General features: G+C 40.3%; 1 protein-coding gene across 16 annotated transcripts in view; it reads right to left on the bottom strand.

The window, feature by feature from the left end:
- The window catches only part of MCF2L (MCF.2 cell line derived transforming sequence like), a 164,170-nt gene extending 139,907 nt beyond the window's left edge, over positions 1 to 24,263 (bottom strand). For all 16 annotated transcript variants that reach the window (XR_005826492.1, XM_040584555.1, XM_040584554.1 and 13 more), the window contains exons 1-2: positions 24,174 to 24,263; positions 14,460 to 14,658 (exon numbers count right to left, since the gene is read on the bottom strand). Coding sequence is in view for 15 of the 16 variants with exons in the window: in XM_040584555.1 (XP_040440489.1) it covers positions 14,460 to 14,637 (178 nt within the window). In the remaining variant the exon portion in view is untranslated. The remainder of the gene's footprint in view (positions 1 to 14,459; positions 14,659 to 24,173) is intronic.

Here is a 24,263-nt window from a genome sequence, read left to right as displayed (position 1 = left end):
TAAGGCAATAGTCACCTTTGCACCTGCAGTTATTAGTACAGTTGGATCTGCCACTGCTAGGATCACCTGCTACAAAAGCAAAAATCACTAACTAACTTTGGCTGTAAGGCTTTACTGGGTAAAACCAAAGAAATGCATAAAAATAAACAACCTAGCAAATAATGTTTGAAATTATGTTATCAAATACAGAAGTCAGATATTCTTTAACTATCTAAAATCTTTCCATAACACAATGTAACCTGTAACTGTTATCCTATTTCACCTTTCTAAATACCAGATTTCTCCTCACTGTCACATGTACGTGCAAACAGGACGTCTTGTAATTAGCAGTGGTGTGGTAATGGGCTGTAGGCAAACCACTCTCAAAAAGCAGACATAGTTACATTATTAGATGGTTGAACTCCAATTTTATTGCTTTCATGGGATTAGGCAGCATGCTGTTCAAGGAACTGCGTTGTTTGCTTTACAATAGTAAAAATATTTCTGTATTAGCATTCTAGGTTTTTAAACGTGTAGAGGCAACAAAGAGGCGTAGGACAGATCATGAGTAACAGCTGACAAAAATAATTCTTTCACTCTACTTCTATCCCTTTCCTTTCTCTCTCCCTGACATTTGCAAAAGATGATTTAAAACTAAAGACTAGCTTTTCATCGAGAAAACTGTATCTGCCTGCTCTCCCCATCTCCTCAATCCCCACATAGGCTCAGTCTATACACAGAGTACACTGACTATTCTGATAATATATTAGTAACTTAGAGCACCCAAAACAAAGAGTACTAAAAGTCAGTCCGTGAAAACTTCACTTCAAGTCCATTCTAGAGAGAGAACTTTAAAACGTTGTACCTCAGCAATGACAGGCAGCATTATCTGTGGGGGGAACACAGTAAGGTCTCAGATTCAAAGGTCGCATAATACTCACAAATAAAACCAAATGCAAAGGGCCTAGTGACTAAACTATATATATAATTTCATGTGAACAGCTGCCTCCTTTTTGAGGAGGAAAGGAGTTTATGAAACATTTTAAAGCCTATTTTAGCGAGCAATCCCACCATGGAATCACTGTCAAATGTCTCTATATTAGCTGACAAACTACAGACAATGTTTTGTCCAAGTGTTATGTTTTTCTATACAGCTTAGTCTTCTCAGTACTATATGTTATTTTTACAATATATATAGGAACTCATTTCACTAACAGAAAGACAGTCACAAACATGACTCCTACCTCATGTACTTGTGACGCAGGTACACACATGAAGCTATGTTACACATACCTGCTAAAAAATAATTTAACTCTTACACAGTACTTGCTTAACAGAGCTTCTCTTTCTTAAAGTACATTAATGCAAGTAAGTTTAAAATTAATTCTTCCCGATATAATTACACAACCACACTGTTGCACAGATTTGGTTTTGGCTTGAACAGTTGAAGTTAATCATAAGCATCGCTAAAATCTTCTAACACAATATATGAAGTCATACTCTTCTCACAGCCAGAACAAAGATATTAATCTGTGAGAACACACACATGTATTCCATGCTGAATTACTTAAACTACAAATAAAACCAACATCCTGCCAAAATACTATTATAAGGCAAATGTACCAGCAATTCCTTTCAGCAGCTCTCTGATCTCCAGCTCCAACAAAACAGCTAAGACTGCAACAACATGCAAACAATAGCACTGTGCTTTAAAAGGCAAGACTTCAAGTGTTCAGAAAACTAGATGCTGTAAGTAAATATATATATACACACGGAGTCCATGTTTAGGCTTGTGAATACCAACCTTTCTTGTTGTTCTGTCCAACATCCAAAGCATATCACACGTCCTTTGATCAGGTGTTTTATGTGAGAACAGCATAAATGACACAGCATTTGAGAAACAAACGTAGTAAAAATGTCCAAGTGTGCATGTTAAACTCTTCTCAAATGCAGCAAAATTGACGGGCTCAATGCAGTGCATTTAGCTTTTGCAGTGAGTTTGTTTCCAAGGAAACCAACAACTGCAGATGTTCTCCCATATAACAGGGAAAGAAAATTCAGCAGTGAGATTACTTGTTTACTCAGTATTTTATGCATACATTTTTTTCTGATCAATAAACTATTCTTCAAACTCTGTTAGAAAACTAGACTGCATTAAAAAATGATTTTTAAAAACTTCCTCTACACATAACCTACTGAACAGGTGCTGCTAAAGGAAGCACACCACCTTTAAATCAGTCTTCTCTCCCAAAGTGATCTGCCTCCCCTGCTTTGTCTCCTTCAACAAAAGCACACAAAACCTACCCTGTATTATGGGTGTGCATCCTAAAAGGTGCTCCAAAAACTTAGCCAGGCCCCAGGTTCCAAGGAACAATGCTGACCTAGAGAGCCTACCAGAACACCTATTCTTACCATATGGCGTAACATTGCAAAAATGTATCATGCTACAGAGGTATCACCATGACTGACATGATTTATGCTTCTCAGGATGACAGTATGAAACATAAATAGTAAGTAAAACCATAATGGAGATGCAAGGTAGAAGGTACTAAGGTACTTTCGCTGCAGTTCTTCCACAGGACGTGAAACCTGTAACTCAAAGTTACACACACAATGTTTACTTTTCATTTAGGCTGCAGATTCTCAAGCCTATATATATAAATGAAAACATTTTGGGCACTGCTTTTTTTTTTTTTTTTTTTTTTTATTAGACCTGTTTTCCCTGGGTGAGGTAACCGAATATTTACCATACCTTCTGAGCTCAAAAAGCTTACCCCCCCCACCCCGTCCTCTTTTGGTGTTAACTGATTCAACAGCAACACCTACTGGGCACAGAAGGGCAAGATTCAATTTATCAAAAGAATAAAGGGCCAGGCACAAAAGCAGAAAATACTTTTGAGCATCTATCTCTGGATACTTTTGCATCCCAGTCACTGTGAAACCAGAACTGAAAGGAACAAGACTTTAAAATCTGAATTTTCTCTCTACTCACCCCTCTGAAAGGAAAACATACTGAACAGAAAGATGGATAAAAGAATAGCAGTGACTTCTGGTTGCCATTTGGAGACAACATATTTATACTACATCTTCTAGGAATATTAGATAAACATGGCTAATAGAATCAGTTAACAGGAATTCTACCAGTAAAAATATTCAAACAATCTTCAAGTTCATGCAGCAAAGAGGTTTATTATATACCTTTTTGCTCTTTAAATCTATTTTCCCTCTGTTAAGCAATTACATAGATTTTTAAAAAAAAAAAAAAAAGAAACCACCACATAAACCCCCAACCAAACAGCAGTGACTAATAACCAGCCAGATCAGACCAAGCAGAAGTTCTTCAAATCTTCACAGAGAAGAAAATGAACACATTTGGACCTATTAAATGCTAAGAACAAGGACTCCAGAGGTCTTTGGTGTAATGACACCCAGCATTTGCCTTCCATAAAGAAATCTACTGGGGTCTAAATTCCTTAAGTGGAGCACAAGAAGAACTGAGGTCTTGTGAGAGGGACACAGGCCAATCCACATTTCTGGCAGGCTCCATCTAAGCAAGCCAAAGAAAACAACAGAGGGGCAGCCCAGCTTCACCCCTCTTTTTGACCTTCTGCAGAGACTGATGTTTCATTTGCCTGCTGAAAGAAGCACATCATGATCAGATTTCACAATCACAGCCCTTGCCTGGTTTTCAACATCTACACAATTCCTTCTTTTAAAATGCAATCAGAAGAGAACAGGATCCCTACTCCAAGCACTGATTACACATCACATAATAAGCAATTATTTATTAGATGTATAAATGCTACTAGAATCAAAGAGCAACCCTGAAGACTCCCATTTTACAAGTTAGGGCCTCACTCAGTTGGCACTGAACCAACTTTCCCCTTGCTACCACCCCCTCTAGTCTAGTGAATCTTGACTCCTTCAAGACAGTGTCTTTATCTGGTGTTCTTGTTTCAGCTGGGATAGAGTTAATTTTCTTCTGAGTAACTAGCCCAGTGCTGCATTTTGGATTTGGTGTCCGAACAATGTTGACAGCACACTGATGGGTTTGGTTGTTGCTGGGTAATGCTTATACTAAGTCAAGGACTCTTCACTTCCTCAGACCCTGCCAGCGAGAGGGCTGGAGGGGCACAGGACATTGGGAGGGGACACAGCCAGGACAGCTGACCAGAACTAGCCAAAGGGATATTCCATACCATATGGCGTCATGCTGAGTATATATAAGCTGGAGGAAGAAGAAGGAAGGGGACAGACATTCAGCATTATGGTGTTGGTCTTCCCAAGTCACCGTTATGCATGATGGAGCCCAGCTTTCCTGGAGATGGCTGAACCCCTGCCTGCCCATGGGAAGTGGTGAATGAATCCCTTGTTTTGCTTTACTTGTGTGCATGGCTTTTGCTTTACCTATTAAACTGTCTTTATCTCAGCCCATGAGTTTTCTCAATTTTACTCTTCCAATCCTCTCCCCCATCCCACCGTGGGAGGATTAAGTGGCTGTGTGTGGCTTAGTAACTGGCCATGGTTAAACCACAATATCTGGAAAGAACCCACCAGCTGGTTGGCCGAGCACCCACCCAGCCCTCTAGGCTGAGCAGGAAACTGAAGAGCACTCCCTTTTTCTGGGCAAGTGCTCTAATCACTTTGATAGGATGTGTGTCGGGAGCCCCAATGCCTCTGTATCCAGCCTGCATGAAACTGACCATCCCACCTTCTGAACAGTTCACTAAGGTGTATATGGGCACACATAGCAGCTCAAAAGCATGGCACACACCGAACTGCAGACAGCCTTCTCAAGAAGGCAGCAGCTCTGGGCAAAGTCAAGGGGATCTCATCAATCCCAGGCAGCATAATCCTCACCAGAAAAACTACCAAAGGAATTACAAAGAGAACGAGTGACACTCTTTTGAACTTAAAACATCCGAAGACTACTGAAGCACCCCGAACACTGGCACTCTTCTCTCCCACATGCTGCTTGTGAGCCTCTTTCTTTGGAGTACAGTGAACAAAAGCAAGCCCAGTCACCCTGCTGAAGCCCCACCAGTTACCAAATGGGAAAACAACCCAGCTGCTCCCTTTGGGACCACCAGTCCTGGCTGCACACACATACGCCATTGTGAGACCTTCTAAAACCCTGCTTATAGCCTTTCTATGTAAATTTGGTTTGCAACAGTGAACAGGGCACGTACAGATGTTGAATGAAATATGCCAAGGTACATGATACACCACGTTATACTATTGCTCAGAGCTGAAATGATACAAAAGTACACTACAGCACACAGATGGAACAGTGTTACAATATATCATATGGCTCTAGAACATATACTATATGTTCTAAAACAACAGGTGTTTCTCAAAATAGTAACAAGGGGCGGGGGGGGGGGGGGGGGCGGGAAGTAAAACAATTTCCTTAACATGTGTAATGGGGCATTTCTGCAGTATTTTTTTGCCGCACTCCTCTGACTGCAAGCCTTGCCTATGTGGAAAAAGAAACTTCTAGGATTTCTCCTGGAAAAACCAAAACATGTATTCAAAAGAGTGCTAGGGAAGAAGACTTCAGGCAGCATTAAGAGAGCTGAGACTGCTTCTAGGCCCACCAGCCTTGTTTCAAGTGGATTTTTTGGCAAGTCCTGACTGCATTACAGAGGTCCTCAATAACCTCTCTGCACATACACAACCTCATGCATGTATCAACACACCTTACTGGAAACAGAAGTTGCTGGCAAGACTGCCTGGTTTTTCAACAGCCTGCTCCCCATCTCACAGAAACCTGAGCAGAAGCAACACTAATGTGGTTTCCCTGGAACCTTCACCTTTTGGACAGGTATCCTTGGCAGCAGGTCCCAGGCAGCTTATTTTCCACTCAATCCATCATTTTCAGTATAGCTGTTTTTCCCCCCCCCCAAGATGATTCTTGGATCAGAGTCACACCTGCTGCTGAGCTACCACAGAGCCTTTCCTCCCTCCCTCCCTCCATTTAATAATCAGCAAAAGTACATTTCCCCAGGTAAGCCTTTGCAAAACAAGTCACACAAATTTGACAGTAGAAAGCTTAAACTGACAGACTCCAGATGCAATATCAAATTTATTTCCCTCCTCTCTATATAAAAAGTTGTTTAGCAATGGTCAATGGAAATCCGTCCAATAATTAGATGACATTTTAAGACTACAAGCAATAATCTAATTATGTGCAACAAATAATTTTAAAGAATCACATTTTTTTTTAATGTACCTTCCAATCAACAAATAGGCTTAAGCAAATCTGATAAGCTGAGCTGAGAAAATAAAACTGCTCACTAAGTAACTTAAACTGTGTATCCAAATTAAATAAACTCTCTTTAGCCTCTAGCAATTAAAACAAACACAGTATCTTTAGCTGGAGGAAAAGGTTTTCCTTTGACAGCTGGCCATTTAACCAATTCTAGTCAACTCTAAACCAGCACAATTTTCAACAGCAAAGAAACCCAGCCATATCAGCGTCTAGTCTGCGGTTATAACTATGAATAATGAACAAAAGGAGTTCCTAGATAGCTATTTTCAGGGGTAGGAAGATTTCTGTGCACCTTACTTGTGGATGTAAACACCTGTTGTAGCTATAGCAAAACGCAAAAATAGACGTGAAAAAATGATTTGTTTAATTACCTTCCAATATTTCTGTTAGCAAAGCTCCCTCCTCCTATACAGTGATGATTTGACTTTCTAAACGCTCTAAGAGTGCACTGATTAACCCCAGCAAATTTGTGCATTTGCATGAAACAGCCATTCCTAAGTGCCAGAGGCAACAATTTAACCGAACATATAATCTGTGTATTGGCTATAACAGAGGCAAAGAAATTCATTTCCATGACCAATGGTCCAGCTGGAAGCCAGTGAGTCAGTCTAACCCACCACTTCTTACCCTACAGATGTGTAGGTAACACTGAAATGGTATTAAGGCAGCATGTGGAACCTTATAGCTCAGATGGTTTCTATTGCACCTGTGCAAGACCTAATGTTTACATTCACAACTCCTCCATTGTCATGGTCTTAGGAGTGAGTGCCAAACCCAGCAAGCTGTTACAGAAACAGAGGAGGCAACAAGCAAGGGAGAACTCCAAATCTGCTATGCAACTGCTCTTCACTACATGGGGGGCACATCAGAGGCATGAAATATCTAAGGTCATGCACTACACTGTCAGAAGAATAAGCCCATTTCTATTACAGAGTTTGTTTTTTCCTGTTTAGATATTATAAACAAGCAGATTTACAAAGATATCCACTGCCTGCAGATGCAGAAAAATGAGATTTACAGAATGCCTAAACAGGTACACATATCACAGTTCCTGCTTAGGTACTTTTCCAATTTCTAAGGAGCCATCTGAGGCCCTAAAAGCACAAAGGTACTCATGTCAGGGACTGAGCAGAATTAACTAAGCTTTCCTACTTCCATTTCAGCAAGTATCTAGTGTTTCATCCGGCATGGAGAATATCTGAAAACTGAAGTATGATTTAAATTAAAAGGAAAAGATTCATTACATTCAGAGGTATTACAAAAGCTATTAATAATAAACTAAATTATATTGTTTTCCTTTCTGATTGAACGGTTATATATTTCAAGTATATTATAAACAAAAAGACACCTATAACCACATCATATTAAAATACATAAACCAAGAAAGCTGTATTAACTTTTACTAGCTTAATACTGCTAGAGAATGATTTTATGCCTCCCTATGCAACGTAAGAATTCCACTATTCTACAAAACTCCAATTTTCAGTTTACATGGATCATGTCTTACCACAGAAGTTTTGAACACCACACAGAACAAAGCAAGTATAGTGTCCCTCTAACTGAATCTTAAAAAGTCCTTGCTGCTTTGTACAGATTATTGGCGTTTGCCTCTCCCTTGGCAAGGAGCTCTCCAAGCACAGAACAGGCAGCAAAATGAAGGCAGGCAAATCAGGCTGGCAGAGCTCCAGCAATACCTCCCAGGTTCATGTGATCTCACAGCTAACAAGGAATCCCAGCCAAACTCTATCTGAAAAGCAAAAGACTCTCTAGGAAACGGGAGAATAGAAAGGGGGAAAAATAACAAATGCTTTGGCTGTGCTGCTTATCACAACAGAAAACAGGGTAAAAGTAGAAGGATGTACAAAAACGGAGCAAAGATCTTTCCAATGCACCTAATACACCATTACAAGTTGTGATGGATCAGTATAAGCCATTGCAACACACAGTACGTGGAACATCTCCCCAAGATCTTTTGCAACTGGGTTCAGAAAACTTCAAAGAACAATTAAAAATGCTTTCACACCTTCGCTACAGCTGCAGGTGGTACCAGAGGTTCAGCTTTATCTTAATGGCCTCGTAATGGGGAGGGGGGAGAAAAAAAATAAAACAGGAAAAAACCCCTAGCAGTTAATAAAGGATAAGAGTAATTTCAATAAAAGGCAGCAAGCACTATTTCCTGAAAATGTCTTTCTTTTGTTGTTTAAAGCTGCATTCTTTTTTTGTTACTGTATGAAATAGCCACAGAGGCAGAAAAGTAAACAGCTGTGTAGCACTGCATTACAGACATATATATATGCACACATACATACACACACTCTGCATTTTATTGCTGACATTATTGAAATACCTCTCCATAGCTCATTTTTAGCTGACAATGCCTTTTTGCACTAATAGAGCTTTTCTGCTCTAACTTCTTGAACTGAATGCTACTAGTTGAACAGGAAGTTATTTTTACATATTCCATATTTGCTGTAATTCCCAGGAAAGAAGGAATTAAAGTAAGATGTTTAATATTAATTTCATTTAAAAGGCTACTTAACCTGCATATCTTAGAAGTCTTGAGGCTAAAATCCTGGCAAGACTCCTACTGATTTGAATCAGACTGGGATTTCATTGCTCTATTACTTGAGGCAGGAACACAATACAGATGAGGTTTACCACGCAAAGGTTCTCCTTTCCATGTTGTTAGATAATTATTCCAATTAGCTTTAAACATATCTCATTTTGAGGAGTTAAACTCATAAGAATTTGCAAAATTCTTTCAGTAGGAATTCAGTTTTAATAAAAAGCAGCTCTCTTAATTAACACACAAGAACATTGGCTCATTAACATGTGCTGGTACTGGTATCAGTCCTACAGTGGCCAGTAAAGGAACAGGTCTGTAAAAACATTTATTTATAAAATTGAGTTCCACTGGAAGCAAATAGCCTTGAACACTGAGAATTACTAACTGTGCACACATAATATCTGCTATACCTTATTTGGACAGGCACTTCACATCAATCAGTCTACTAGTACCAAACAGAAAGCTCAGCATGGATATACTTAAAAGCTCCCACAGTAAAATCCAGCCTGTCCTTTAGCGGCAACGCACTGTCACTAAGCAGACAAAGAGAAGCATACAGAAAAAAACAGCCCACCACCTTTTGTCTGCCCACAGTTATGGTGATCCCAGTTCTGTACTCACAAAAAAGAAAATAAATCCCCAGTACCCCCTACTTGAGCATTATGACAGATGCCACCAGGGACAGCAATGGCCCCTGTTCTGTGCTGGGCCATGTGTCACTAAGTGGCTTGTGTATTATAGCATAGGGACTCCTGCCCTAGTTGGCTTGTATTTAAAGGCAAAAAAGGTCACAGGCTATTTAGCATCTGCACGGACAGGCTGAGAAGTCTACGTCATCTTCATTCCACAGAAGATGTACCAATGTGAATCAGATGACGGCACGCTGTTCTCATTCCCATGAAAAAAGCAGTCTTGTCACAGCTGCATATGGAATTCTTACATGGAAGAAATTTCTGACTACCTCACAAATTTTAGTCTTGACATTTTATTTATTTTTTTGAGTCTGCTAACAGCCTTATAAAAAACACTTGCTATGATATTCATAGCCTCGTTTTGTACATATACCTGCTAGCTGTATTAAGTCTAGTTTGCAAGTAATCCCTTGAAAAAAGTTTTTCATTAAGTTGTTACTTGAAGTATGCTGTAATATACACAGCTTTGCAAACTAAAATTAAAATTCTAATGAGATATTGAGTATGATAAAGTTCAGAGATATAACACAGCTCCAAGAATCAAGGAACTTTCCAAGTATATTGCACAAATGGAGGGCTTCCCTCCCCCCCGCCACAAATGTACTGGGACTCTTTTAGCTACCAATAAAAGCAGCTTATACAGATCATTTTAAGTTTCTTATTTTTTAGTTAAGATTTTTAAAAGGTTGTATTTGTACACATCAAGGAATAGAATGGACTTGATCCATACAACGTGAGCTGTTGTTTTTCTGAAAAGCCACCTAATTTGAAAAAGCATAATTATTATAACAATGAACGTCTACAATATTTCCCTCGTATGTTACTAGTGGAATCTTCATACAGCTTTTATACAGCTGTGACTAGTGGAAGCAAGGGGCTAATGAGTATAACGGAAGTTATACTCTGGATTCAGAGTATAACTGGAGTTACCAAGATGTATGAGTGTTCAAGAGACAGCATGTTACTGGCTTTTTTCCCTACTCTGATGTGGGTGATGAGTGGTCTTGATAACATAACCTGACCACACTATTCCAGACAGCGAAGATATAGCAGGTATATAATTCAGTCAAAGCCATCAGCTTCAATAATGCCATTGAGAAGTGCCTAAAAGGTGTTTATGTATGGAAAACAATGCAAATTAACATTTCTTTCCAAAAGCACATGACTGTAACAGAGATGAGCATTTCAAGTGCTTGGGAGTGCAACAGCTGATGATGAGCTTTGCAGCACTGTTACAAGTGCTAGAATTGCCATATCGCAGTCACTCAACTGTCTTTTCAGCTGCCTTGTAATTTCTCATGCAAAAATCCTCACAATCACGTAAAACAGTAAAAAGACACCCACTTTATAATTTAAAATAGTTTTTAAAAAATTTTTACTCATGAAGTATGTCTTCTCAGGTAAGTTTGGACCAGGGAGATTTCAGTCAGCTGTATCCCTGGATTCCTCAAAACCTAGGCAGAGTCATGATAGTCCCTTTACTTATAGCTTAAAAGCTTTGATTGTAGCACCCTCATTATAAATAGGCTTATTCAAATAGGCTGTTTGTTACAACACCAGCAACTACAGTTCCCAAGACGTCACAGTAGCAAATCTTGATACCACAAAAGGTTTCCTCTGTTTCCGTATTACTTTAGCATCATTGCAGGAACCTAAAACACTCTGTGTGAAAAATTATATTCCAAACAGATATGAACTGTAGAGAGGGAAAATCAACGAAGTAAAGAAAAGGTGTGAACTGTTTAAAGGGGACCATCTCCAAAGCAGAAAAGTCTCATTCAAAAAAAAACAAACCCAAACACATCGCTGTTATGTAAACAAGCCTCCAATCACAGCACTTCTGGAGTCCAACCCCAAACAGGTAGAAAAGCATAACAGGCACTGAGAAACTATAGAAATACTAGCTTTTTTTTTTTTTTTCATTTTTAAAGACTAATGACTGTCTTTCATGCCCCCATCCTTTCTCCACAATCTTTCCATTTTCCAGCCTCTTTGAAAACAAGAGGGGAAAGGATGAAAGGATGTATTACACACAATTTGAAATGAGACAAGAGCACACACAAGTTGGTTAGACGTTATCATGCTTCTATCTCAGTTGTGCTCTGCCTCAAGCTAAATTGTGCATGCATTTCTTCCAAGCTAACTTTTTAAGCCTTCCAAAATGCAACATGTTCTGTGTGTGTGTAAACTCACAGACACAATGAAGACCTGATCTTAATTATAACTTCTAGGAAAACACTGCAGTAAAAATATTGCTATTAACGTAGTATCAATATTATAGCAGATGAGTTCCTGTGGAGGAGGATGCAACAGAGGCGTTAAAACTTCAGAAACAGCAACATATGGTTTAACTGAGAAGAGCATCAAGACGCTCTCCATCCTATAGTATTAGTCTGCATGAGAGACTCACATTTGCTTACAGAAACCAAAAACAGAACAGAAAAGCACTAAAACAACATTGCTGGAGTTTATTTTCTGCAGCAGCATTTCTCTTTGTGCCTTTTCCCACCACAAGACCATAAGGCTTAGCTTCACTAAACAAGGTACTATGGCTTTCTTTACCCAGCCACAAAAATACTTGCTTCTTTTCCTGAAATAAGTACTTGAACAAGTGTTAGAACTAGAGCAAAAGAACTGCTCATCCCACCACATACCCAATATACAAACTGTCCATTTTAAATATCTACCATGTTATGCCACTGTAGTTCTTTCCAGAGGAGATAATTTTTAGCAGTCTCTTGATAAAGTCAGAAAACATTAACATGCAGATTGCATCAATTCGAGGCAATAATTTGTTAAAAATCAAGGCCAAATAAAACGGCCACAAACACGAGTCATTCAATCTGTGATACTAGCAACAGTATTAGTAATCACATAGAAAGAGCTTTCATACTCTTTTTAGTTTTAATTTAGTTTTAAAATTTAATAACTTTACCAGAAAATTATCTGCAACTATGTTTCAGAAGTCTATCTCTGGGAAAGCTCCTTTCCCAGTCTACACACTGTTCTCTTCAAGTCAAAAGAAAACAAGCATCCATTTTTTTTTTAAACTACACTCCACTCTTTCGCAGGCATAAAGAGTATTATCAGGTGCTTTTTTGTTTTGGTTAGTGGCTTGTAATTCAGCTGTCAAACCAGGCATGGATGCAATCCTCAATGAAAAAGCTGCTACATCTCTGACCAGGAAACTTAGTCCAGAACCTTATACTAAACCTTACACTCCTTTCATATGGACTTCAGTGACGGAAAGATAGCAGCCACAGCTAACAGGTGAAATTAGCATAGCCAATTATGTGCAGGTTATTATAGGCAGACCCATGCCTATGTAGTACATATATAAACTCAGTTCCCGGTCTGTCTTCACTGCTTTGATTCTTATCTGTGCATCTTACTAAACTTCCTTTGTAGATCAACCAGTCAACTGTCAATTCACTGTTATATCAACAGAGAATACATACACACCTTAGTCTGAACGTAACACCACTGTCCCCTGAATTTCTGGAGAGGAGTAGCAGCAATTTCCCATTGAAAATTCTCCAGAAGATACAAGACAGAACTACCTTTCCTCTGACTTCATACTCCAGGCCTGCCTTCCCAAGTCCTTTTTGTTTCTTCTTCCACCAAAGAATCACCATTAAAAAAAAAAAAAAAAAAAAAGTCTTGAAATCTCTTAGCCTAGCTTAAAGCTGAGACTGAATCAAGTACACTTAGCTCACCTCCAGCTGTGGTTTGTTTCACTAGAGGCTATGGACAAAAAGAAAATTAAAACAAGCAGATGTCCACCTTCTTCCATAACTTACAAAGATCTCAACTACAAAGTCAGAATACATGTGCTCTCCCTTCTGTTTTCTCTTGTAGTCTAGATACATCCTTCTTATTTCCACAGAAGTCATATTTTGTAACCCTGTGACCAATCCTGACACCATTCTCTGGCTCTTCTGCGGGTTTTTTTTGCATCTTTCCTTGTTAGCTTTGAGAGAAATCTTGTATTCTGGCAGAGATCTTGCTAGCACACCAATAAAATGATTACTCCAGTAACTACTTCCTGTTAAGCCAGAGCTGAATATCAATCATTCTGAAGTATCACCAAAATAATTTGCTCATCCAGGCTGAAATAATGAGGTGGGCTTTTTTTCTTTTACGACAACAGAGTCCTATCCTGCCTTGTAATCGTATATTAAATGCAAGACTGCATTTTAGTGAATTTCATCTTTCCTGTTTTGGATCATCTTTCCAGCTTAGAGATGTTTGCATGGATACATGTAAATATTTTTTATTTACCTAGGAGGCTTTTAAAAAATTTATTTAAAAAACGTTAATAAGATGTGTTAATAAAGACCAAATGCTATCAGGTACAACTGTTAATCAAATCATAGATTTACAGTCCATCGGCACTACAACCGAGGCAAAGGTCACTTAGTTCATATATGCAACAACCTCCTGCACAGGTGAATACAGGATCAGGTGGTACAGGAAAAAATGTATTTTTAGTCCCTGTAACTATAAACTAGCACTCACTACAGTTTTCTGCTTATGGACCACAGCAACAAAAGCAACATGATAAGGTGCACAAGCATTTTATACTTTCTTCTCAGCAGCTTCTCTAGAACATGATTTTAAAACTGTTGGAAGGTAGGTCAGGTTTCTCCGGGATGACTATTTTTTGCTAATCAATTAATTTATAGAATTATTTTAATTTCTTATAACAAGCATCAGTCCTCCTGAGTAAAGGTTTATGCTCTTCACTGGCTGCTACTTCACACTTGTTTTTGCAGTGACATCACCCTTCTCCAAGTGAATAGTCAGCTATTCTTTTATTTGGACTTCCTGCCCTACTGTCATTGCTAGTGATGAGACATCATTGCTAAAATTCTTAAAACCATCAGTCCTCCTCTTAACACAGTTTGGCAGCCAGCTGGGCAATTTTCAAAATACACTATATTTTTCTCACCTGCTGTGCTTTCTGGCACCTCCAGCTTATCTCGCACAAGTTGCATGATATCTGACACCACAACCTGATGGTTTGTGTCTTCTTCTTGCTCTTCATTAGACTGGTTGGCTGTTGCAAAACAGTTGCAGCTTCCAGTTTCTTTGCACAGGATCAGCCTCCAATACCGGTAATCAGACATGAAAATGCTGTAAGTGGATTTCTGAAATTTAAAAACAAACAGAAAATAATTTTCTGCACGTTGTAAGAAAAAATCTAGATAGTTGAAAAAAGTTTAAAATCATTTTAAGACAGTTACATACAGATTATCATATCTTTGATTTTATGTAAAGAAAAAATACGTGGTTTATAATAACTGTTAATAGTATTGTACCCAAAATAAAAACGTCAAGAGTCCCCTGTAGTTTCTCAAAACACTTATATCTTAGGTCAGGGAGCTAATCACAAAAAACCCCAAACAATATACAAATATCAAATTACATATGATCTTAGTAACAACCGCATAAAGGTAAAATATATCTGTATCATATTTTCAGCAGAACAACTCAATATTAGTCTTAAAGCACCTTCTGAAACCCAGTTTAACTAGGTGAAAGAACACCCCTAAACATGGACTGTCAAAAACTAAAATAATGTAGGAATAGGTATTAATAATTTAAAAAAAAACCAATACTATGCTTTCTGCAAGGGCGTGTGTGTGTGTGTGTCCCTGAAATTACCGTTCAAAACTTTATTAAAGCAACTAACTGAAGGAAACCTTGACACTGGAAATGCGGCAGGAAGAAGAGACTCTTTGGTTTCCGACACAGCACCCAGGTCCTTTGAGGCTACCCTCTTCCTGACAGGAAAAAAGGGGGCAACTGTTCCCTTAGCCTAGGCAGGACTTACTAGCAAGCCGATTTGTGCTTCCAGGTAAGAGAGAGAGCATTTTCTTAAACATCTGCAGGTTTCTCAATGTACATGTACAAATGCTACAGAACTACAGTGATTTTATCCTTTTACATAAGCAAAAATAATCTCCTTCTTGAAACTACAACTAAATCATCACTAACTGTAAAAGATTTCTTCCACATGAGCAAACAGCTTGAGCTTTCCAAATACTTTGAGTTGCTAAAAGGTATTTGGGAATTCTGCTAAGTGCTAGCAGGTGTCATTTCTTCAGGAGATCATACCACACCCCGAAATGTGCTTGTTCCTGCTCTCCTCCAGAGGGCATGTGGGCAGCAAAAAAAACCCAAACCAAATCACCCAAACCTCCAAACACAAGGACCTGAACATGCTTTTCCAAGTTTACCTGGAAAACGCCAGGCCCAAGCAGGGGAGATGTGCATCTCTTCCTTATCCAAAAAGCTTTATGTTTACCTGGAGAGATGCAAGATTTCCATTTGTCCTACAAGCATCTAAATCCAAGTGTTTCTAGCGTATTTCTGTTTATAGCTGCTGATTAGCTTGAGTAAAAGCATCAATCCAGACCACGGATATTCACAATGATACATACAGAGATTCTCTACATTACACTTAAAGATGGCAGTTCTATAGACGTGAAGAAAGTAAATCCTTTTACATGAAGAAAGCTTTTAAAATGGAGTTACATTAAAGAAACAGCCAAAAAAACCCAACCCAAACCCCCTGCATTATTTAGCACCAGATCTCCCAGGAATCACCCAAGAAGGATACTTTATCACTTACTACTTTACTTCAACAGAAGAAAGCATTTCTGGATAAAACACTCTACTTTAAATACTACCACAAGGTGCACCTTCTTCCCAGTTTAAAGACAGTAATTTTGTTTTATTTTAGCTAACTTAGTGCCAGTTTCCTCAGTTCTCCCTTTGCCTGTTTCCAGACTTTCAGGCTTGGCACATTTGTCAGAGGATGGGTAATGCAGGTAAAAGCAAACCATTCAACTCTTTCCATAGCTGCTTCAGTGTACATATCCTTCTTGTCACACAGGTAGTGGCAAACAGTTACAGCTGTACTAAAGCACATGCTGCTTGTAAATAATGTATGTAGTACATAGTAAGTACTTCTAAGCTGCACCTACCTCTGCAACTGTCTGACATGGTACGTGCAATGACGGGCACAAGCGTGCACAAGCAGGTACCAAAGCAGCACATGCACAGGGGTTTTAATGAAAGAAGCATTTCGTAGCACTTAAATGTTTTTCTCAGTTTTGTGGGAGTGGGGTGTGTTTGTGTGTTCCAATTACCCTTACACTTGAGGCATTAAATAAACAGATTTTACATCTTAAAGCCACTTAGTAAAGTTTAAAGTTCTCCTGTCCAGAACAACTCCTTTTTACCCCCAGAACTGGGGCAGAGATGGGGAAGTCTCCTCTGAAGGAGACAGTAAACCCAAAAACTTCTAGTAGTTTTTCCCCTGCTTTTGTGCAAGGTGAACTGGAAAGCAGCTAGATGTGTGTTTCAGTAGCCAGCAAATTACTCTAGGAATAAATTTTTAACTTACTGCTTTTCCTTAAGGAACGGAAACTCCTGAAGATAACCAAAAATAATTATATCCAAACGTGCAGTTAGAGACACACATTTATGACCTTAATCCTAATTTAATTAATTAGTTTTCTGACCCACTCATCATTTCGGTTTTAAGAGCAGTAATGTGAACCTAGTTTTTAAGCTAACAGCTCAGGGACTCAGAGGGCAACGTAGCTGGGGAAAAAATATGGGAGGGCTGACACATAATCACTACATAGGTCTGTCATACTTTCACAAAGAGAGGCGGCCTGTAGAGACATTCACAAAATTGACTTGACCAAGATTGTCTACAAGTAGGAAAACACTAAAAAAAAAAAAAGACAGTAAAAAGCCAGAAAAACCCAACTTATTCTTTCGTCTTAAGAACTAATGTACAATGTTCCAAATGGTCACAGCATTCCTGACAGATACATGTCCACTCGGATTGCTGCAATGATACTGCAGGCACAAGTAGTTTTTCTTAACTCTTTCAAAACATCCATAGATAAACTAATTCCCTCAACCAGCATAAAAACTAGGCTGATGTACCAAAAAACCCACAAAAGACCCAAGAATGAAACCACCATTTGACATTTATGGGTCTGAACAACTGCTCCTGAATCCCAGTTCTGCACGCCAGTACTGCTTGTGCGTTTGGGTTTTTCTGTTTTATTTTAAACCAGATTGTAGACAAAAAAGTTGGTGAAATACCCAAGGAAAAGCAAGGGCAGAATTTGGATTCATTTGTTAGGGACTAAAGGCACTGGCAGACTTTACTGGCCCTGACCAGCCTCACGCAGGACCTCCACCCACGGACCCAAGAGCTGCACGTGTGTTCAGGCCAAGGCCTTCAGTCCCTACCTAAGCCAGGCCATTGGCGCGCCTGCCTACAGCCCTGTCCCTGGGCAGGCCTACACCGCAGCCCTGCTTTGAGTCCTAGCTCTGGGTCCTTTCACTTCTGACTGGATTCCCTGGAGGGACCAGGTCCATCACTCACTGGGTCAGGGTTGGCTAGTAGATCCTGTCACCAGTGCCCAGTTCTGACGTTCAGACCCTGCTAGCAGTGCCCTGGTCAGCCAGTCTGTGCTGGGGCCACCCTCAGGCTCCTGCCACGGCTCCTCTTGTTCAGCACTCCCGCGCTTGCTGCTGACACCAACTAAGGTTACAAGTTACACAAACTCAAAGACCTGCTTCTCAGCTTAGTGAAGTTTATCAAAATACAATTCTAACGGGGATACAGCAAAGCACACAGGAACATGTGGGACTTGGCAGAGTGCATCTGACAAATGTGATAGTTCCTTACCACTGTACGAAAACAGACAGAGATACGCTACAGCTTTGGCACGTGCTCTAGGTTGGGAAGGAGGGAAAGCCTCCAAGAACACAGCAGGTACAACGGGTCACTGTGAACTCACAGGCACCATGTAAAAGCTCCATTCTCCCCCTGTGATGCCAGTCATTCCCCAAGGGAACGCTACGTAGGGGTCAGCATCCCCCTATTTACTACAAGTAGTTGCCAGCTATTTTGGTATCGATTAGGTACACAGCATGCTTCACCTGCAAGGTCTGGCAGCATGCTAAGTGGATGAGCTTTGAAACTGTAGTTACTTATGGGGCCAATAATGCATTAATATGTAATATTAAGTAGTAAAATGTATATTATTACATAGCACTCCACACTATTCTTAATTAAAGGTGTAAATGCCTTCTGAACTACTGCTTATGAAATTCAAACAATTTGAAAGCAAGAGTCCTTTCTGAATCAGTCTGCACACACACTTCGCCAAACCTACTTCAGTTTCCAGTCCAAAATCCCCCTTTAATTCAAGAACAGCATTGCAAAGGAATTAATAATTATCTTCAAACGTAACCAGATTACATAAGGCATCCAGTTATCTCAGAAACCTAAATTCATATTCTGCAACCATTTCACCATGGCAGTTAAACCTGACTCCTAGGGTCCCCATTGCTCTGAGTCAATATGCTATTATGGGATCACGGTGCAATTTCTTCAGCTGTTTCCCTGGTTATTTAGGCACAGCATCATTTCTAGTCAGGTGAAACACAAACATTGAAATATATCTCACTTCTAAGATCATTTGTCTGATACTTTCAGACCTGTAAATTACCTTACTCGGCATTTAATCCCTGCAACATTTTACCATGCTTTCATCACTGCTCCATTTAAGCCACTGGGGAAAAAAAAAAACCAACATATTTGTGTGGGGAAAACTGGTCCTAATTTAGCACCTACTAAGATTTCACACCCTTGTTTTCCATATACACAATGACACTTTATTCCAATGCTCTTAAAGAAAAACTGTTTAATATGTTATCTGGCCTGAACAGGCAGGCTTAAACTTAGTAATTCACGAAGCTCAGTACACCCACATCAATAGAGATAGTGGAGTCCAGTTGATGAAGAGCTCATCTGTGTACCTCACTGGTCTCTGCAGGAGCATCGGACTGAACTGGACACCAATGTCTGTGTAGTACTAATTAATATTTCTTTATTTTATAATGGATTAAAATACACTGAATAGCATTTAAACCCATCAATATTGTTTCTATGAGAATCTTTAAAAAAAAAAGTGCATTTATCTGGGCTGCAGCATTCTTTTCAAGTTTTGCACTTTGCAACGCTGGTCAGTCATTTTTCCCATTGCACAATACACAGGTAAAGCGCAAAAAACGTAAGACGCATACACTGTAGTTCCACCTAAATTGAGACATTACACTGAGAGGTGTAAGTTAAGAAGCTACGTGACCGATGTATATTCGGCATTCGCTGGAGTACGAGAGACGCACATCTGCTGAGGCTCATCAACCCCTCGCTTTGACTCGATAGGAGTCCAAGACAATTGTGGATGAACCTAAGTTTGTACGATGAAAAGTGCCACTTTTGTATACGTTATTGACAGAGTGCCACAAAGAATGAGTCATCTAATATAAACAATAAAGCATTTTAGGGTTTTATTAAAGCCTATTAAACTACTTAAGTTCTGCCTATGGAGATATTGTATTTCTATTCTTGCCCCTCCCCCAGCCCCTTCCCATTTTGTTCAGAAAGACGAAGAGGAAAAAACAGCAGCAACAAAGCCCCAGACATTCGCATCTCTCTCTAGGGCACATAGAATATCCTTACATGTTTTAAACCAAAATCGATTTAAAGACTAAACTTTTTCTCATTTGGAGCTTTACTGTGATCAACATTTAACTCGAGTACTAAGTAGTCTTTCAAGATAAATGTTCTCATTTTTTATTTAAAAGCCTTTCACAAAGCATTAGAAATCATCAACTGACTTATGTAGGAAATAGTAATTTCAAAGAAATTGTAAGACTACTTAGCAAGAGCTAAACAGGCCTCTTAAAAGGAAGGAAAGGAATTATGTGTTTCATAAAAGAAATTAAAAGTTTAATAAATAAGAAAGCATCTGATAGGTAGCCACTTCTCTTCTGAGGAACACAAGTTTAAATGAAGTCACTCAGCTGTCTTCCTTCCTCCTTTGGGGGCAGCCACACAAGAAAAGTTTATTATTTGTTAGGTAACTCAGAATCACGCATCTATATTTTAAGACATCTAACAAAAAGAATAAAAAGGTAAACATACACACATCACAGAGGGCAGCAGAGTTGTCCCAAAGCTTGAGCAACCTTCCCTACTGCCTGCCTACACCACTGCAGATAGGCGTTGGAACAGCTTCAAGTACTCAGCCAAATTCTCTCTCCCTTTTCAGAGCTACAAGCCCAGCGCACACCAAGCTGCCCACAGACTTAGAGCAGAGCAGAGCATAAGGGCAAAGGAACAGCTTCTTGCAGGTATTAAATGAAGTATAGACAAAGCCAGAATTTCCTCCTCCTCCCTCACCAGCTGCAAGCATCCTAACCAAAGCTGCATCTCAAGCCCTTCAGAAATCTAGACCCTACACACACATTATTTCTACTTTGAATTCACTACAGGAAAAAGCAGAGGCCCTCGCCTTTAGTATCGTATTGGATTTGTGAAGTGTCTTGCTGTCCATTTTGTACAAACTTCCCGTTTAAGGCGGGTGAAAGATCTTCCCTATTTTCAGTTAACATAGCCAAAGAAAATCAGTCTGTAGAGTATTAATGTAAATGTGAGAAAAGCACCATATTACAGAATTCTAGTTGCCTAGGGATCATTATCAGCAGTAGCATAATTTCCTTAGTCTTTAAAACTCCCACCAAACCACCTACATTCCTGAAAACTGAGCTTTTGGAGTTGGGTATCTAAATTTCTTCTCCTCCCACCCCTTCATACTGCCCCCACACACCAAAGTTTTCTTTCCCACTCATTTCTCTTTCCATCCATGAGAAATGAAATAATCATTCTGGCCTGAACATGGTATCCTCTAAAATGGCACAGAGAGCAGTTCACATCTCTCAAACTGTTCACAGTCTATATCTGTTTCCACTCAGATCACGTCTATGAGATTTTTCTCAAGACCCCAGAGAATGACAAGCTAGGTTTTATTTTTAAATTAAGTCTGAAACACAATAGAAACTAACAATGCTATGCAGCATTCTGTGGAAAAGGAGGTGGTTACATGCTTGACCCCTTAAAATAAGGGGCTGATAAATCTCCCCGTATTCAAGTTGTTCTCATGATGAACCCAAACTTCCATCTCACCAATGCATTATGACTGCACACACAAAGCTGTGACAAACCCCAAACACAGCCACCAGCATGAAGACACTATGCAAATACCATTTGTTTAACTCAGAGGTACCCGTAGCCAAGCAGGCAAACCCTAGTTAACTCCCAAACTAAGTAAATTGAAAGTAGTAAAATATATGCTACTTTCCGAAGGTCAGTGATTACATGGCACATTCTGTTTATTTTTTATGTAATTATTATGGAAACAACATTAGAATATTAGCAGTTTCTCTTCAAATCAGAACTCGGAATGTCAAAGACCTTTCTCTGGAGAAAGCTCCTAGGACACCGTCTTTGTTCAGTGACCATGTAACAGGAGTATGTGCTTTCCTCAGCTTAGAGGACACAGGTCTCAGAGAGATCACTTGGGTCACTTCATCCCACCGACTTGCTGACAAACATATAATAGGTGTCCAGTTTCAAAGGGCTCACAAAACATCTACTCCACAAGTCCCTTCTCTTCCCCCTCCCGCCCAACCCCAGCTTGTTGCAGATCTAAAGGATTTTGCAATAACCCATAAAAAACACCCTCAAGACTCGTAGCTTCAGCATTCAGCCTTTCACCATAACACACACAGGAGAAAAAGGCACGGCTGAGATCTCCTATAGCTCAAGAAACCTTCCCTACTGCTTGCCTACAGAGACAGAGAGCACTGCCAACATCCTGTGCCTGCAGAATTTGTTGAACAGAAATACAAGATAAAGGAGAACCTTTAAGAAAGAAGAAGTAAGTTCTCTTCTGATCTATTTGGGATTTAATTTTCTGTTAAGTAACCGTGCTGAATGCTTCCTAATGAAGTTGTTAGAGATTTACTTAGCAGTGTCATTTTGTTAGAAATAGCAATTGACAACAACCTTCATCTTGAAAGGAACACTGTATTAAAAGCTGCAAGTAGATGTCCATTTTAAGATGGCTAAACCTGGTATCTATTCTGAAGCTCCTGCAAAGCCTCAACAGGGCACACAGGTGGCTGCTTTCAAGATTGATTTTACAGACATCTTCGTCATTAAAAAAAGCCATTCCATGCAACTTCTGTAATTACTTTTGTATAGTCCAATCCTGAATCAGTGAAGCATATCGCTTCTGGAAGCCATCCGACACACAAGCATTTCAAAGTTCAACGGAATAAAATCACGTGGATTTACCCCAGACCTCCCTACAGAACTGATAAGGGCAGGAAAGAGGGTTGTGTGGTAGCAGCCAGGCCCAAAACACAAGAAATGGCGCTCAACATCAGCAAGTATGAAAACAATGCTGAATCCTCTACTCTATGACTGTGCCTTGCTCTAGCACCTTCTTGAATTAGGGTCCAAATCAATTTTTTTCCTCTCCCCTCCTACTTAAATGACAAGACATGTGCTTTTGTTTAGAATGGTGTTCTTAATTTTTAAATATGCTAACCAAATTTACACTGGCTAAGTACATTTAATAAACACAGATCCTACTGCTGAACATTAGTTTGACTGTTTCACTCCCCAAGCCAGAAAGGCTGCACATACACTAATAAACTCTGAGAAGCATTTGAAGACTGTCATAAAAAGGCAATCTATAGATCTTGTAGAAAATTGATTTGGTTTCTTTTTATTTGCTTTCTGACCCTATCCACATTCTCAGCTATTCTGAAATCGCTAAATCAGACTGGCTTTAAAAATGAAATAAAGGGTTTGCAAGAGCAAATTACTGCCAAGTCTATAAAGATAAGTTTTACGTTCTTTTTCAAGGTTTTCAGCTAAAAATATCTTTAAACAAATCTTTCTTTCTGGCTTTTAGATTGCAAACACTTAAGTCTCCTTCCTTTTGTTGCTACAAAAAGAAACAGAAGTAACAAAAAAAAAACCCAAAACCAAACAAACAACAAATCCACAGACAACACAGCTGCCTAATTTATTTTTAATAGTCCAGCCCAAGTGAAATACAGAAAGTAAATAAGCACCACAAGCTGCAGAAACATCCTTACAGTCCGTGTGATTAACCATTGCAGGTAACACCAGCCAACAGAACGCCGGATCTAAAACATCCTCTTCATACCAGGGGACCGCTTTGTCTCCAGACCCAGGATGCCTCGCTCATCTGCTACGAGCCGGGCGCCGCAGGCAGAAGCCCCGCTCGCACCGCACGGCGCCGGGCGGGATGCGGCGGGGCAGCCCCCGCCGCCCACACCCCCGGGGAGGAGGGGGCATCCCGAGGCGCCCATCGCGTTCGTTCCTTTATTCCTCCGTTTTCAGGCAGGTTACCGCGCTTGCCTTTGTTTTCGCTTCCTCCCCTAACCCGGACCTATCGCTACGAAACTGAAGGTGGGCTTAAAAAAAGAAAGAAAGAGCACCCACGCACAGAAACCCCCCACCGAGGCGTCCCGGTGACCAGCGGTTAAGTCCCGCCGCCGGTGCCCCGTGAGGGGAGCCCGGCCGGCGGCGGCACGGGGCGCACCCCCGCCCGCCCCTGCCCGGGGGGCTGCCCGCCCTCCGCCCGCGGGGGAGCGCTGCCCCCAGCAAGATGGTGGCGCTCCCCGGCGGCGAGCGGAGGCCGGGCGGGCGGTGCGGGGCCACGAGGAGCCCGCCTCCACTCACCTCGGCACCCTGCCCGGAGGACCAGGTGGCCGCTGCCGCCGGCGCTCAGCAGCTCGCCCGGGCGACTGGGGCAGCGCCTCCCCCCGGGGC

This window comes from Falco naumanni, chromosome 2, assembly GCF_017639655.2.
Source record: "Falco naumanni isolate bFalNau1 chromosome 2, bFalNau1.pat, whole genome shotgun sequence".
Classification (NCBI taxonomy): domain Eukaryota; kingdom Metazoa; phylum Chordata; class Aves; order Falconiformes; family Falconidae; genus Falco; species Falco naumanni.
This window is presented reverse-complemented; position numbering and strand designations above follow the sequence as displayed.